Source organism: Chiloscyllium punctatum, chromosome 7, assembly GCF_047496795.1.
Source record: "Chiloscyllium punctatum isolate Juve2018m chromosome 7, sChiPun1.3, whole genome shotgun sequence".
Taxonomy (NCBI): domain Eukaryota; kingdom Metazoa; phylum Chordata; class Chondrichthyes; order Orectolobiformes; family Hemiscylliidae; genus Chiloscyllium; species Chiloscyllium punctatum.
Genome location: NC_092745.1, coordinates 28,857,429 through 28,874,194, shown reverse-complemented (window position 1 = coordinate 28,874,194; position 16,766 = coordinate 28,857,429). Strand labels below are relative to the sequence as shown.

The 16,766-nt window shown below is 47.9% G+C and overlaps 1 protein-coding gene across 1 annotated transcript in view; it reads left to right on the top strand.

The window, feature by feature from the left end:
* Nucleotides 1-16,766, top strand: part of LOC140479529 (probable voltage-dependent R-type calcium channel subunit alpha-1E) — a 1,102,593-nt gene that overhangs the window by 571,184 nt on the left and 514,643 nt on the right. Inside the window, exons 18-21 of the mRNA XM_072573344.1 lie at nucleotides 9,199-9,316; nucleotides 12,826-12,893; nucleotides 14,026-14,123; nucleotides 15,680-16,252. Coding sequence (XP_072429445.1) covers nucleotides 9,199-9,316; nucleotides 12,826-12,893; nucleotides 14,026-14,123; nucleotides 15,680-16,252 — 857 coding nt within the window. The remainder of the gene's footprint in view (nucleotides 1-9,198; nucleotides 9,317-12,825; nucleotides 12,894-14,025; nucleotides 14,124-15,679; nucleotides 16,253-16,766) is intronic.

The following is a 16,766-nucleotide window of genomic DNA, read 5'->3' as shown; positions in this document are numbered from 1 at the left end:
TATCAGTGAGTGAGGACAGTGATTAACTGCAATCAGAGACAGGGGACGGTGTTTAAAGACAAACAGAGACTGGGGATGGTGTCTAACAGCAGTGAGAGAGTGGGGATCGTGTTTAACAGCAGTCAGAGAGTGGGGACAGTGATTAATGGCAATCAGAGAGTGGGGGACAGTGTTTAACATCAGTCAGAGCGTGGGGACAGGGTTTAACAGCAGACAGGGAGTGGGGGACAGTATTTAACAGCAGTCAGAGAGTGGGGACAGTGTTTAACAGCAGTCAGAGAGTGGGGACAGTGTTTAACAGCAGTCAGAGAGTGGGGGACAGTGTTTAACAGCAGACAGGGAGTGGGGACAGTGTTTAACAGCAGTCAGAGAGTGGGGACAGTGATTAACAGCAGTCAGAGAGAGGGGGACAGTGTTTAACAGCAGTCAGAGAGTGGGGACAGTGTTTAACAGCAGACAGGGAGTGGGGGACAGTATTTAACAGCAGTCAGAGAGTGGGGACAGTGTTTAACAGCAGTCAGAGAGTGGGGACAGTGTTTAACAACAGTCAGAGAGTGGGGACAGTGTTTAACAGCAGTCAGAGAGTGGGGGATAGTGTTTAACAGCAGACAGGGAGTGGGGACAGTGTTTAACAGCAGTCAGAGAGTGGGGGACACTGTTTAACAGCAGACAGGGAGTGGGGACAGTGTTTAACAGCAGTCAGAGAGTGGGGACAGTGTTTAACAGCAGTCAGAGAGTGGGGACAGTATTTAACAGCAGACAGGGAGTGGGGGCACTGTTTAACAACAGTCAGAGAGTGGGGATGGTGGTTCACTGTATTGAAACAGTGGAGATGGAGTTTAAAAGCTATCAGTGAGTGAGGACAGTGTTTAACAACAATCAGAGACAGGGGACGGTGTTTAAAGACAAACAGAGACTGGGGATGGTGTCGAACAGCAGTCAGAGAGTTGGGATCGTGTTTAACATCAGTCAGAGAGTGGAGACGATGTTTAACATCAGTCAGAGAGTGGGGACAGTGTTTAACAGCAGTCAGAGAGAGGGGACAGTGTTTAACAGCAGTCAGAGAGTGGGGGACAGTGTTTAACAGCAGTCAGAGAGTGGGGGACAGTGTTTAACAGCAGTCAGAGTGTGGCGACCGTGTTTAACAGCAGACAGGGAGTGGGGGACAGTGTTTAACAGCAGTTAGAGAGTGGGGACAGTGTTTAACAGCAGTCAGAGAGTGGGGACAGTGTTTAACAGCAGACAGGGAGTGGGGACGGTGTTTAATAGCAGTTAGAGAGTGGGACAGTGTTTAACAGCAGTCAGAGAGTGGGGACGGTGTTTAACAGCAGTCAGAGAGTGGGGACAGTGTTTAACAGCAGTCAGAGAGTGGGGGACTGTGTTTAACAGCAGTCAGAGAGTGGGGGACAGTGATTAACAGCAGTCAGAGAGTGGGGGACAGTGTTTAACAGCAGACTGAGAGTGGGGGACAGTGTTTAACAGCAGTCAGAGAGTGGGGGACAGTGTTTAACAGCAGTCAGAGAGTGGGGGACAGTGTTTAACAGCAGTCAGAGAGTGGGGGACAGTGTTTAACAGCAGTCAGAGAGGAGAGAGGGTGTTTAACATCAGTCAGAGAGCCTGGATGGTTTTTAAGAGCAGTCAAGGAGTGGGAACGCTTTTTAACAGCAGTCAGAGCATGGTGGCAGTGTTTAATTGGAATCAAAGAGGTGGGGACAGTGTTTAACAACAGTCAGAGAGTGGGGATGGTGTTTCACTGCATTGAAACAGTGGAGATGGTGTTTAAAAGCTGTCAGTGAGTGAGGACAGTGATTAACTGCAATCAGAGACAGGGGACGGTGTTTAAAGACAAACAGAGACTGGGGATGGTGTCGAACAGCAGTCAGAGAGTGGGGATCGTGTTTAACATCAGTCAGAGAGTGGAGACGATGTTTAACATCAGTCAGAGAGTGGGGACAGTGTTTAACAGCAGTCAAAGAGTGGGGGACACTGTTTAACAGCAGACAGGGAGTGGGGACAGTGTTTAACAGCAGTCAGAGAGTGGGGACAGTGTTTAACAGCAGTCAGAGAGTGGGGACAGTATTTAACAGCAGACAGGGAGTGGGGGCACTGTTTAACAACAGTCAGAGAGTGGGGATGGTGGTTCACTGTATTGAAACAGTGGAGATGGAGTTTAAAAGCTATCAGTGAGTGAGGACAGTGTTTAACAACAATCAGAGACAGGGGACGGTGTTTAAAGACAAACAGAGACTGGGGATGGTGTCGAACAGCAGTCAGAGAGTTGGGATCGTGTTTAACATCAGTCAGAGAGTGGAGACGATGTTTAACATCAGTCAGAGAGTGGGGACAGTGTTTAACAGCAGTCAGAGAGAGGGGACAGTGTTTAACAGCAGTCAGAGAGTGGGGGACAGTGTTTAACAGCAGTCAGAGAGTGGGGGACAGTGTTTAACAGCAGTCAGAGTGTGGCGACCGTGTTTAACAGCAGACAGGGAGTGGGGGACAGTGTTTAACAGCAGTTAGAGAGTGGGGACAGTGTTTAACAGCAGTCAGAGAGTGGGGACAGTGTTTAACAGCAGACAGGGAGTGGGGACGGTGTTTAATAGCAGTTAGAGAGTGGGACAGTGTTTAACAGCAGTCAGAGAGTGGGGACGGTGTTTAACAGCAGTCAGAGAGTGGGGACAGTGTTTAACAGCAGTCAGAGAGTGGGGGACTGTGTTTAACAGCAGTCAGAGAGTGGGGGACAGTGATTAACAGCAGTCAGAGAGTGGGGGACAGTGTTTAACAGCAGACTGAGAGTGGGGGACAGTGTTTAACAGCAGTCAGAGAGTGGGGGACAGTGTTTAACAGCAGTCAGAGAGTGGGGGACAGTGTTTAACAGCAGTCAGAGAGTGGGGGACAGTGTTTAACAGCAGTCAGAGAGGAGAGAGGGTGTTTAACATCAGTCAGAGAGCCTGGATGGTTTTTAAGAGCAGTCAAGGAGTGGGAACGCTTTTTAACAGCAGTCAGAGCATGGTGGCAGTGTTTAATTGGAATCAAAGAGGTGGGGACAGTGTTTAACAACAGTCAGAGAGTGGGGATGGTGTTTCACTGCATTGAAACAGTGGAGATGGTGTTTAAAAGCTGTCAGTGAGTGAGGACAGTGATTAACTGCAATCAGAGACAGGGGACGGTGTTTAAAGACAAACAGAGACTGGGGATGGTGTCGAACAGCAGTCAGAGAGTGGGGATCGTGTTTAACATCAGTCAGAGAGTGGAGACGATGTTTAACATCAGTCAGAGAGTGGGGACAGTGTTTAACAGCAGTCAAAGAGTGGGGACAGTGTTTAACATCAGTCAGAGAGAGGGGACAGTGTTTAACAGCAGACAGGGAGTGGGGACAGTGTTTAACAGCAGTCAGAGAGTGGGGGACAGTGTTTAACAGCAGTCAGAGAGTGGGGACAGTGTTTAACAGCAGTCAGAGAGTGGGGGACAGTGTTTAACAGCAGTTAGAGAGTGGGACAGTGTTTAACCGCAGTCAGAGAGTGGGGATAGTGTTTAACAGCAGTCAGAGAGTGGGGACAGTGTTTAACAGCAGACAGGGAGTGGGGGACGGTGTTTAACAGCAGTTAGAGAGTAGGACAGTGTTTAACAGCAGTCAGAGAGTGGGGACAGTGTTTAACAGCAGTCAGAGAGTGGGGACAGTATTTAACAGCAGACAGGGAGTGGGGGCACTGTTTAACAACAGTCAGAGAGTGGGGATGGTGGTTCACTGCATTGAAACAGTGGAGATGGAGTTTAAAAGCTATCAGTGAGTGAGGACAGTGATTAACTGCAATCAGAGACAGGGGACGGTGTTTAAAGACAAACAGAGACTGGGGATGGTGTCTAACAGCAGTGAGAGAGTGGGGATCGTGTTTAACAGCAGTGAGAGAGTGGGGATCGTGTTTAATAGCAGTCAGAGAGTGGGGACAGTGATTAATGGCAATCAGAGAGTGGGGGACAGTGTTTAACATCAGTCAGAGCGTGGGGACAGGGTTTAACAGCAGACAGGGAGTGGGGGACAGTATTTAACAGCAGTCAGAGAGTGGGGACAGTGTTTAACAGCAGTCAGAGAGTGGGGACAGTGTTTAACAGCAGTCAGAGAGTGGGGGACAGTGTTTAACAGCAGACAGGGAGTGGGGACAGTGTTTAACAGCAGTCAGAGAGTGGGGACAGTGATTAACAGCAGTCAGAGAGAGGGGGACAGTGTTTAACAGCAGTCAGAGAGTGAGGACAGTGTTTAACAGCAGACAGGGAGTGGGGGACAGTATTTAACAGCAGTCAGAGAGTGGGGACAGTGTTTAACAGCAGTCAGAGAGTGGGGACAGTGTTTAACAGCAGTCAGAGAGTGGGGGACAGTGTTTAACAGCAGACAGGGAGTGGGGACAGTGTTTAACAGCAGTCAGAGAGTGGGGGACACTGTTTAACAGCAGACAGGGAGTGGGGACAGTGTTTAACAGCAGTCAGAGAGTGGGGGACAGTGTTTAACAGCAGTCAGAGAGTGGGGGACAGTGTTTAACAGCAGTCAGAGAGGAGAGAGGGTGTTTAACATCAGTCAGAGAGCCTGGATGGTTTTTAAGAGCAGTCAAGGAGTGGGAACGCTTTTTAACAGCAGTCAGAGCATGGTGGCAGTGTTTAATTGGAATCAAAGAGGTGGGGACAGTGTTTAACAACAGTCAGAGAGTGGGGATGGTGTTTCACTGCATTGAAACAGTGGAGATGGTGTTTAAAAGCTGTCAGTGAGTGAGGACAGTGATTAACTGCAATCAGAGACAGGGGACGGTGTTTAAAGACAAACAGAGACTGGGGATGGTGTCGAACAGCAGTCAGAGAGTGGGGATCGTGTTTAACATCAGTCAGAGAGTGGAGACGATGTTTAACATCAGTCAGAGAGTGGGGACAGTGTTTAACAGCAGTCAAAGAGTGGGGACAGTGTTTAACATCAGTCAGAGAGAGGGGACAGTGTTTAACAGCAGACAGGGAGTGGGGACAGTGTTTAACAGCAGTCAGAGAGTGGGGGACAGTGTTTAACAGCAGTCAGAGAGTGGGGACAGTGTTTAACAGCAGTCAGAGAGTGGGGGACAGTGTTTAACAGCAGTTAGAGAGTGGGACAGTGTTTAACAGCAGTCAGAGAGTGGGGACAGTGTTTAACAGCAGACAGGGAGTGGGGGACGGTGTTTAACAGCAGCTAGAGAGTAGGACAGTGTTTAACAGCAGTCAGAGAGTGGGGACAGTGTTTAACAGCAGTCAGAGAGTGGGGGACAGTGTTTAACAGCAGTCAGAGAGTGGGACAGTGTTTAACAGCAGTCAGAGAGTGGGGACAGTGTTTAACAGCAGTCAGAGAGTGGGGACAGTGTTTAAAAGCAGACAGGGAGTGGGGGACGGTGTTTAACAGCAGTTAGAGAGTAGGACAGTGTTTAGCAGCAGTCAGAGAGTGGGGACAGTGTTTAACAGCAGTCAGAGAGTGGGGACAGTATTTAACAGCAGACAGGGAGTGGGGGCACTGTTTAACAACAGTCAGAGAGTGGGGATGGTGGTTCACTGCATTGAAACAGTGGAGATGGAGTTTAAAAGCTATCAGTGAGTGAGGACAGTGATTAACTGCAATCAGAGACAGGGGACGGTGTTTAAAGACAAACAGAGACTGGGGATGGTGTCTAACAGCAGTGAGAGAGTGGGGATCGTGTTTAACAGCAGTCAGAGAGTGGGGACAGTGATTAATGGCAATCAGAGAGTGGGGGACAGTGTTTAACATCAGTCAGAGCGTGGGGACAGGGTTTAACAGCAGACAGGGAGTGGGGGACAGTATTTAACAGCAGTCAGAGAGTGGGGACAGTGTTTAACAGCAGTCAGAGAGTGGGGACAGTGTTTAACAGCAGTCAGAGAGTGGGGGACAGTGTTTAACAGCAGACAGGGAGTGGGGACAGTGTTTAACAGCAGTCAGAGAGTGGGGACAGTGATTAACAGCAGTCAGAGAGAGGGGGACAGTGTTTAACAGCAGTCAGAGAGTGGGGACAGTGTTTAACAGCAGACAGGGAGTGGGGGACAGTATTTAACAGCAGTCAGAGAGTGGGGACAGTGTTTAACAGCAGTCAGAGAGTGGGGACAGTGTTTAACAACAGTCAGAGAGTGGGGACAGTGTTTAACAGCAGTCAGAGAGTGGGGGATAGTGTTTAACAGCAGACAGGGAGTGGGGACAGTGTTTAACAGCAGTCAGAGAGTGGGGGACACTGTTTAACAGCAGACAGGGAGTGGGGACAGTGTTTAACAGCAGTCAGAGAGTGGGGGACAGTGTTTAACAGCAGACAGGGAGTGGGGGACAGTATTTAACAGCAGTCAGAGAGTGGGGACAGTGTTTAACAGCAGACAGGGAGTGGGGGACAGTATTTAACAGCAGTCAGAGAGTGGGGACAGTGTTTAACAGCAGTCAGAGAGTGGGGACAGTGTTTAACAACAGTCAGAGAGTGGGGACAGTGTTTAACAGCAGTCAGAGAGTGGGGGACAGTGTTTAACAGCAGACAGGGAGTGGGGACAGTGTTTAACAGCAGTCAGAGAGTGGGGGACACTGTTTAACAGCAGACAGGGAGTGGGGACAGTGTTTAACAGCAGTCAGAGAGTGGGGGACAGTGTTTAACAGCAGTCAGAGAGTGGGGGACAGTGTTTAACAGGAGTCAGAGAGGAGAGAGGGTGTTTAACATCAGTCAGAGCGTGGATGGTTTTTAAGAGCACTCAAGGAGTGGGAACGCTTTTTAACAGCAGTCAGAGCATGGTGGCAGTGTTTAATTGGAATCAAAGAGGTGGGGACAGTGTTTAACAACAGTCAGAGAGTGGGGATGGTGTTTCACTGCATTGAAACAGTGGAGATGGTGTTTAAAAGCTGTCAGTGAGTGAGGACAGTGATTAACTGCAATCAGAGACAGGGGACGGTGTTTAAAGACAAACAGAGACTGGGGATGGTGTCGAACAGCAGTCAGAGAGTGGAGACGATGTTTAACATCAGTCAGAGAGTGGGGACAGTGTTTAACAGCAGTCAAAGAGTGGGGACAGTGTTTAACAGCAGTCAGAGAGAGGGGACAGTGTTTAACAGCAGACAGGGAGTGCGGACAGTGTTTAACAGCAGTCAGAGAGTGGGGGACAGTGTTTAACAGCAGTCAGAGAGTGGGGACAGTGTTTAACAGCAGTCAGAGAGTGGGGGACAGTGTTTAACAGCAGACAGGGAGTGGGGGACGGTGTTTAACAGCAGTTAGAGAGTGGGACAGTGTTTAACAGCAGTCAGAGAGTGGGGACAGTGTTTAACAGCAGACAGGGAGTGGGGGACGGTGTTTAACAGCAGTTAGAGAGTGGGACAGTGTTTAACAGCAGTCAGAGAGTGGGGGACGGTGTTTAACAGCAGTCAGAGAGTGGGGACAGTGTTTAACAGCAGTCAGAGAGTGGGGGACTGTGTTTAACAGCAGTCAGAGAGTGGGGGACAGTGATTAACAGCAGACTGAGAGTGGGGGACAGTGTTTAACAGCAGTCAGAGAGTGGGGGACAGTGTTTAACAGCAGTTAGAGAGTGGGGGACAGTGTTTAACAGCAGTCAGAGAGGAGAGAGGGTGTTTAACATCAGTCAGAGAGCCTGGATGGTTTTTAAGAGCAGTCAAGGAGTGGGAACGCTTTTTAACAGCAGTCAGAGCATGGTGGCAGTGTTTAATTGGAATCAAAGAGGTGGGGACAGTGTTTAACAACAGTCAGAGAGTGGGGATGGTGTTTCACTGCATTGAAACAGTGGAGATGGTGTTTAAAAGCTGTCAGTGAGTGAGGACAGTGATTAACTGCAATCAGAGACAGGGGACGGTGTTTAAAGACAAACAGAGACTGGGGATGGTGTCGAACAGCAGTCAGAGAGTGGGGATCGTGTTTAACATCAGTCAGAGAGTGGAGACGATGTTTAACATCAGTCAGAGAGTGGGGACAGTGTTTAACAGCAGTCAGAGAGAGGGGACAGTGTTTAACAGCAGTCAGAGATTGGGGACAGTGTTTAACAGCAGTCAGAGAGTGGGGACAGTGTTTAACAGCAGACAGGGAGTGGGGGACAGTGTTTAACAGCAGTCAGAGAGTGGGGACAGTGTTTAACAGCAGTCAGAGAGTGGGGGACAGTGTTTAACAGCAGTCAGAGTGTGGGGACCGTGTTTAACAGCAGACAGGGAGTGGGGGACAGTGTTTAACAGCAGTCAGAGATTGGGGACAGTGTTTAACAGCAGTCAGAGAGTGGGGGACAGTGTTTAACAGCAGTCAGAGATTGGGGGCAGGGTTTAACAGCAGTCAGAGATTGAGGAATGGTGTTTAACAGCAGTAAAGAGTGATCTGTGTTTGAGTGTTGGAACAGATGTGGGATGTGTGCTGTCACAGCTGTAAACTCTCTGCCTTGACTCCTCCCTGGGTCCTGCACATTGCAACATTCATCTCCTGCTGTGAACTGCTCCCAGGTTTGATCTTCCTTTTTGGGGTTGACTGGTGCACCTCTGTGTCTAGTTTCCTTAGTGCCTGAACTTTGCCTCCCAGGTTGATAGGGTTATTAAGAAGTCGAAGGTGTGTTAGCGTTTATTAGTATTTGGATTGAGTTTCGGAGCCACGAGGTCATGCTTCAGTTGTACAAGGCACTGGTCAGGCCGCTCCTGGAATATTGTGTGTAGTTCCATATAGGAAGGATATGGAAGCTTTTGGAAAGGTTCAGAGGACATTTACTAGGATGTTGCCTGTTATAGAAGGAAGTACTTCGGAGGAAAGGCTGAGGGAACTGAGGCTGGTTTCGTTAGATAGAAGATGGTGACTTAATCGAGACTTATAAGATAACGTGGACAGTAAGAGCGTTTTTCCTCGGAAGATGAAGGCTAACACGAGGTGGCATAGATTTAAATTGAGGGGTGAAAGATTTTGGACAGATATCAGGGGTAGGTTCTTTACTTTGCGAGTCGTAGTGGTGTGGAATGGCCTGCCTGCAACAGTAGTAGACTTGTTGACATTAACGGCATTTAAATGGGCATTGGACATATATCTGGGTAATATATAGGTGTAGGTTAGATGGGCATCAGGTTAACTTCCCAGGCCGGCGCCACATTGAGGGCCGAATGGCCTGTACTGTGCTGTAACGTTCTGTGTTCTGTGATGCTGTTGTAACTAAGATGGAACCTTTTCTCTGTAGATTTTAACAGGCGAGGACTGGAATGAGGTGATGTACAACGGGATAAAATCCCAGGGCGGAGTAAACTCAGGAATGTGGTCATCTGTCTACTTTATTGTCCTTACACTCTTTGGAAACTGTATCCTTTCACTGAGCATCACATCCTGTTCTCTCTGGTTTTCAGTTTGCAAGCTGGGCGTCATCTATGTGGTACTCAAATGATTCGTGCTCTTTGCAAAATATGGGAAGGTGGCCGGTGTGGCATGTGTGAGAGAGCATTCTCGAATTGACAACAAAATGCACTAACTTATCACTGATTCTGAGCCTTCAGCTGCCACATGCAAGGTATTTGCGGCAAAGACAGCACCAAACCGATAGGCCGTGTCACCATGGTAACTGTGACAATGAAGACACCAGTTTTGAATATTGACCAGAGTTGGTTGGAGAATTCACGTCTGACTGTGCGTCATGTCTGTATGGTCTTGCAGCCTTCAAATTGTAAAATACTTGATCTTTCAGCTTCTGCCTCAAATAATGAGGAAGGGGGCGTCTGGGACCAGCCAATGGAGTCCTTCATTAAGGCAGTTGAAAATACAGCGGAATGATAGGCAATAAATGTAACACAGTGAAATGGAGCCAACAACAAGTCTGAAAGAGAAATATGGATTAACGTAATCAAAGAGAAAAGCAAAGCAGGAGAAAGTCAAAATAACATTGCTCATTTTCAACATCCTTTACAAACAATCACGGTCATATGAACCTCCATATTTTAAATTGTCTGCTCCCTCAGCTGGAGACAATTACATTGTAAATCTGTAAGCTTCTTTCTTAAAAAAGGATCTTTCTGCTGTTTCAGTACCAGCCCTAACTTGCTGCAGTGTGAACTATTAGTGTGCAAACAAGACAGTGTTTCAAAAACACTCACTGGAGGGCCCCCTTGTGGTGCAATGGTAGTGCCCCTACCTCTGGACTGTGAGGCCCAGGTTGATGCTGCACTGCTCCAGAGGTGTATAATAACATTCCTGAGCAGGTTGATTAGAAAACTAGGTTAATTTAAAAAAAAAATGTCACCAGAGGAACCCTCTTGTGGTGCAATGGTAGTGTCCCTACTGCTAGACTGGGAGACCTGGGTTTCATTCCCACACACTTCAGAGGTGTGCAGTAGCATCTGTGAACAGGTTGATTAGATAAATAGGTTCAATTAAGATAAAACACTCATTGGCTGTTTGAGGGTGGGCTGCTGCTGCTGGAAATTGCCTATGGGGATTGACAGTTCTTCCTTTAATACAAGTTGCCTGGCGATTATCACATGAAGAACTGCAACAAACTTACCCCTCACATTATTTCCCCAACAGCTCGTTGTTCAAACAGGGAGAGGCATTGTTCCCCTGACACTTGAATCCCACTCCCCAAGGAGTGAATGATGCTAACCACCCTCTGAAGAGTGCAAGATGTAGGCTACCTTGGCTTTAGCCTCACCTGGAGTGCCAGTGGTATTATGCGCTGGCAAAGTTTTGTCACCCTAACCATGACAAAGTGCCCATTCTTGCTGACAAAATAAACTCAGCTCTGTGAAGGAAAAAGATCCATGGGTCAGTACACAGTTTGAGGATAGAATTTAGATTAAAAGTAGAGGTGTGTCGTATTTCCAAAATGAGTAGTAAGTCTGAGAATTAGGATTGTGTGGAAACTGGCGAAGGGTGACTGACAAATTGTTAAAATGTGAAACTATAACTTGCGGGTTAACTAGCCTGATGTAGGAAATCAGATTCTAAGAGTTTTGACAAGTTCATAAAAAAATCGAAAAAAAAGAGAGTAGGCAAAGTGAAAAATTAATCCTTAAAGACTAAAGCAGAATAAATTAGAATGGGGAATGAGGAAATGACAGAGGTATCAAACAAGCATTACTCTATCTATCTTCCGAGCAGAAGACCCAAAAGGATGGCTCACGTTCTGGGGAACCCAGTATCTAATGAGAGCTGAGGAGCTTAAAGTAATTAATAAAGAATAAATGCAGGAAAACGGTAATGGGATAAAAAGCTCCTGGACCTGATGATCTGCAATGACGACTTCAGGGATACTGGGTTCACTAGTTTGCATCTTCTAACGTGCCTCAAATGATGCCTTTTGGATTGGGAAAACTGCAGACGTAACATACTGTTGAAGAAATCTGGGAAGAGAAATGGGAGAACTGCAGGCCACTTAGCCTGACATCGGTTTTCAGGAGCGTGACGGAACCTATTATTAAAGAAGTGGTAACAAGATGCTTGAAAGACAATATTACGATGATTGGGCAATGGTGATTCAATGAAAGAGAAATTGTTTGTGAAATCTATTACTGCTTTTTGAGGATGTAGCCAGCTGTATTGATAAAGGGGGAAGTAACATTTTTATTGGTTGACTGGGCTGGGCTGGGCGAGCATTTATTACCCATCCCTAGGTACCTTGGAGAAGGTGGTGGGGAGCTGCCTTCTTGAACCGCTGCAGTCCACCTGCTGTGGGTTGATCCAGAATGCCCTTAAGGAGGAAATTCCAGGATTTAACCCAGCAACAATGTAGGAACAATAATATATTTCCAAGTCAGGATGGTGAGTGGCTTGGAGGGGGACTTGTAGGGGGTGGTGTTCCCATATATCCACTGCCTATGTCCTTCCAGATGGAAAGGGTGATGGCGGTTTGAAGGGAGCAGCGATGTAGTTTCTTCTGATTTTCAACATTCACAAGAGGAGGTGCCACAAAATAATGTGTTGCAGAGGGTGCAGACTCATAGAGTCGGGGATTAGTACATTGACATAGTTAGAGCATTGATTAAATGACAGAAACCAGAGTTATAACGATCGGATGCAACACTTACCTGGGGTCTCAGGATACTGACTGAGGAAACCCAGTTCCAGTCGGATTACTCAGAATCACAGTCAGCTGTTCTACTGAAACTAGAAAGGTGACAAACATCCTTTATAACTGGCATCTGGTCTGCCAGTTTCCGTCAATTCAGCACTGGAAGACTAACCTCGTGTAATTAAGTGCCCTTTCCTGTAATTAAGTGAAATCTTTCCTGTAAGGTTTGGCATTATCTGCTCACGTGTATTGGATACAATTTTGGTCCCCTTCCTTGAGAAAGGATGTAATTGCATTGGACACAGATCAGAGGGGAACACTCTATTGACTCTGGCTTTGTCTTATGAAGAAGGATTGAGCAGATTAGGCCAATACTGTCCACAGTTTAGAACAATGAGAGTAGATCTCATTGAGGTCTTCAAGTTGCTAAAGGCAATTGACAAGGTAGACACAGAGTGCATGCTTCTTGTGGGACAATCTAGAATGACAAGTCATGGTTTTAGGATAAGGGATGTCAAATTTAAAATCGAGATGAAGAGGAATCATTTCACTCAAAGGGATGTGAATCTGTGGAATACCCGACCCCACAGTTGAATGCTGGGTTACTGAGTAAATTTAAGGAGGAGATAGACCGATTTTCAATCGTAATGAGCTGAAGGATTGAGGAAAGTGGAGTTGAGGCCAAGGTGAGATCGGCCATGATTGTATTAAATGGCAGGGCAGGCTCAACAGGCTGAATACTCTATTCCTCCGCCCTAGTTTTTATATGGTGATTGGACAGTTCCCCATTTCCTTAACTCGGATGCAAAGACACCTTGCTCAATGTCTTCTTGGCCATCGCTGTGGATAATCTGGCCAATGCCCAGGAGCTGACAAAGGTAAAATGTCCTCTTTGTTGGTGTGGTACTATCAGCTTTCAACCAACTGGGAAACAGAGAGAGATTTGTACAAATGAAAGGCAGTCTTGACCAAGAATCCATGCAGTGCAACATGGGAATGGAGCTGTGCACAGATCCCATGCAAGGTGGGCAAGAGAGCTGTGACATAGTCTGGAGATGACCTGCTTCATTGAATCATACAGTGCACAAGAGGTCTTTTGGCCCATTGCGTCCATACCGTCAAAGTAAATACACTACTAGCTACACTAGTCCCATTTCCTCACACTCGGCCCATATGACCTCACATACTCATCCAAGTACTTGATTAGATTAGATTTCCTACACTATGGAAACAGGGCCTTTGGCCCAACAAGTCCACACCGACCCTCCGAAGAGTAACCCACCCAGACCCATTTCCCGACATTTACCCTGAACACTATGGACAATTTAGCATGGCCAATTCACCTGGTCTACACATCTTTGGATTGTGGCAGAAAACCGGAGCACCCAGAGGAAACCAGCGCAGAGAATGTGCAAACTCCACACAGGCACCCACCTGAGGCGAGAGTCAAACCCGGGTTCCTGGCACTGTGAGGCAGCGGTGCTAACCACTGAGCCACTGTGCTGTCCATTTTTTAAAGGTTGTGAAGTTTCCCAAGAATAGAATCACAGTGTGTAGTCAAAGCCCTTCGGCCCATCGAATGTGCGTCGACGTGTGATAAAACACCTGACCTTTAACCTAATCCCATTCGCCAGCACTAGGCCCAGAGCCTTGATTATTCTGCCAAGTGCCTACTCCATGTACTTTTCAAAGGATGTGAGACAATATACCCCTACCACCCTCCCAGGCGGCACATTCCAGACTGTCACCACACTCTGGGTTGAAAAAAGAAGGCTTCCTCACATCCCACACAGCAATAGATGAACAAGACTTTGACATTAGTTCAGGGCCAGAAGCAGTCCATTGGCCGGATGTGAAAGCCACCAATCTGCCTGCAGGAAAGCTCCTGGTGAACCAGAACCAGGGGTTGCTGCAGCATGGGGGCTGAGCTGTGTCCATGGCGACAATGCGGTGAGCCTCGGAAAGTGCTGAGGATGGTGAGATTGAATAGGGTTCACTGTTCTTACCTAGGAGGAGCAGGAAGAAGAGGAGGCCATCAACCAGAAGCACGCACTGCAGAAAGCGAAAGAGGTCAGCCCGATGTCAGCACCTGGCTTCCCATCAACTGAGTGAGTGGACACGACATGCCTCAAGCCACACACCCTGAGGGTCTAGTCTCATCTGACAGGTGGACACGGGTGGGGGGTGGGAGGAAGGGCCTGCCTTCCTCAATATCCCTGGCAATTATCCGACTTTCATTGCAAGAGCATCCTGCTCATACGTGAAGCTGCTCAGCAGAGTAACCTGAGTTTAAACTCTGTCAAGGCGTGAGACGTCACAAAACAGATTGATTGAAACAGTGAGATGGAGGCACTAGGAAAACTGCAGAGAGTGGTGAAGCTACACGGTGTCAAATACAGGAGTGAGAGAGAGGAGTTAGGATGTCTCTGATAGAGAAGAGTGAGAAAGGAATTGGAGTGTCACAGATACAGGAGAGATACAAAAGGATTTGCCTGTCTCAAATACAGGACAGTGAGAGAGGGATTAGAATGGCTCAGATTAGATTACTTGGTGTGGAAACAGGCCCTTTGGCCCGACAAGTCCACACTGACCCTCTGAAGAGCAACCCACCCAGACCCATTCCCCTACATTTACCCCATTCACCGTACACCATGGGCAATTTAGCATGGCCAATTCACCTGACCTGCACATTTTTGGACTGTGGGAGGAAACTGGAGCAACCGGAGGAAACCCCCACAGACACAGGGAGAATGTACAAACTCCACACAGACAGTCGCCTGAGGCGGGAATTGAACCCAGGTCCCTGGCGCTGTGAGGCAGCAGTGCTAACCACTGAGCCACCGTGCCGCACCAGATGTAGGAGAGTTACAGAAGGATTTGTGTGTGTCAGATACAGGAAAGTCAGAGAGAGATTAGACTGTCTCAGATAGAGGGGAGTGAGAGAGGGATTAGAGTGTTTTGGATAAGGAATGTGGATATTCTGGAATTTGTAGAGGGATCATGTCCTGTCCGAACAACTAGTGAGTTGCTGGCACAAGCTCAATACTGGGCTGCTTTCAAGATCTCCTCTTTAAACATAGATTAGATTAGATTAGATTCCCTACAGTGTGAAAACAGGCCATTGGCCCCAACCAGTCCACACTGACCCTCCGAAGAGTAAATCATCCCGACCCATTTCCCTCTGACGAAGGCCCCTAACACTATGGGCAATTTAGCATGGCCGATTCACCCTAATCTGCACGTCTTTGGACTGGCCTCGGGCCTTCTGCAATTGTGGGTGCAGCTCTGTTTTTCTCCACGCGTGCATGTTCCTTTTTGGAACACAGGCCTTTGAACTGGTAAATCCTGATTTTTGTCACTCATCATTCACCTTGTCGAAATGGGTTCGCTGGGAAGAGAAGTGAATTTGGTGTTGAGCAAGTGACAGGAAACTCTTTACAGTGTGCTATTGTGATAGGAGGCAGTGACAATGGAAGTATTTTGAGAAACAAAGGCTCCTGTAGGAAGATTTTGCTTGCGGTCTGAATGCTTTGCTCTCTTAAATGCGGTAGTAATTGTCTCTGAGTATCTGTGACCTAGATATTTTGTTACTGTCATTTAACTGTTGTGTTGTGTTTTGTCCTAATTCCGCCTGCTGTTGTTTCTGGTCCCCATTTGGTTCCAGGAGGGAATTTCGGAGACACAAGCACATGTCTATCTGGGAGGCCCGAACCAGCCAGCTGAGGAGACGGATGCAGATGAGCAGCCGTGAGGCTCTTTTCGCTGAGGCTTTGCAAGGCCTGGAGGGTAGCAGGTACAGGAGGCACCGTTCCAGGGTCTTTGAGAGTGAGAGCATCCGGCGGCTGGCTGAGCAGAGGGCCAGGGAGGCCGGCGAAGGAGAGGCCAGCAAGCGAGAGGGCTTCAAGAGCCTGTCGCTTCGCAACAACTGGCAGCCAGTGGGAGACAACAAGGACAGCCCTTCCCCCAAAGTCAACGGAGATCAGGAGTGCAAAGCCTACAGCCGGCAGGCAGAGAGCGGGCAGGGCCTGGTGGTGGATGAACCCGCGAGGCTGAAGAGGAGGTACCGGTCGCTCTACAAGGAAGCCAAGCTGGGGCTGGAGGTGAGCGACAGCAAAGAGGAAGGGTTGCTCCCGCCCAAGGAGCAGGAGGAGACAGGTCTGCCGAGCCCCAGCCTCAAGGAGAAAGGTGGCCGTGAGCCGACAAAGGCACACTCCTGGAGAGGGAGACCTCACACAAGGTGAGAAACTTTTGGATTTCCTGCCAGTTGGTTTGTACTCTTTTTTTTTATTCTTTTGAGTGGGTGTGTGATGCTCATCCCCGATTGCCCTTTGAACAGAGTGGCTTACACAGCCCCCACACATGATATTGCTGTGGGTCTGATCTCCCATCTAGCCCAGACCAGGTAACCAATGGCTCAGTGAATCAGTTGAGGTTTTACACTAATCGACAATAGTTGTCACTATTACTAAGACGAGCTATAAATTGCAGAGTACATTAGTTTAGTTTAAAATCAGCTTCTGTGCTGGGGTTTGAACCCTTGTTATCCTGAACTTTCTAATCATGTTGCTGATCCACCACTGATTCTGTGTCAGAGAGAATCGCCATGTCCATTGATTGGCAATAATGGCAATCAAAGTACCCACAATCCATTGTAATGTGGAAACTGCTCTATCCACCATGTAGTCTTGGTCAACCAAGGCTGCAGTGCACTATGGATGGCTGTTTCTCTTTCTTTCTGGGTTTCCTTCTTC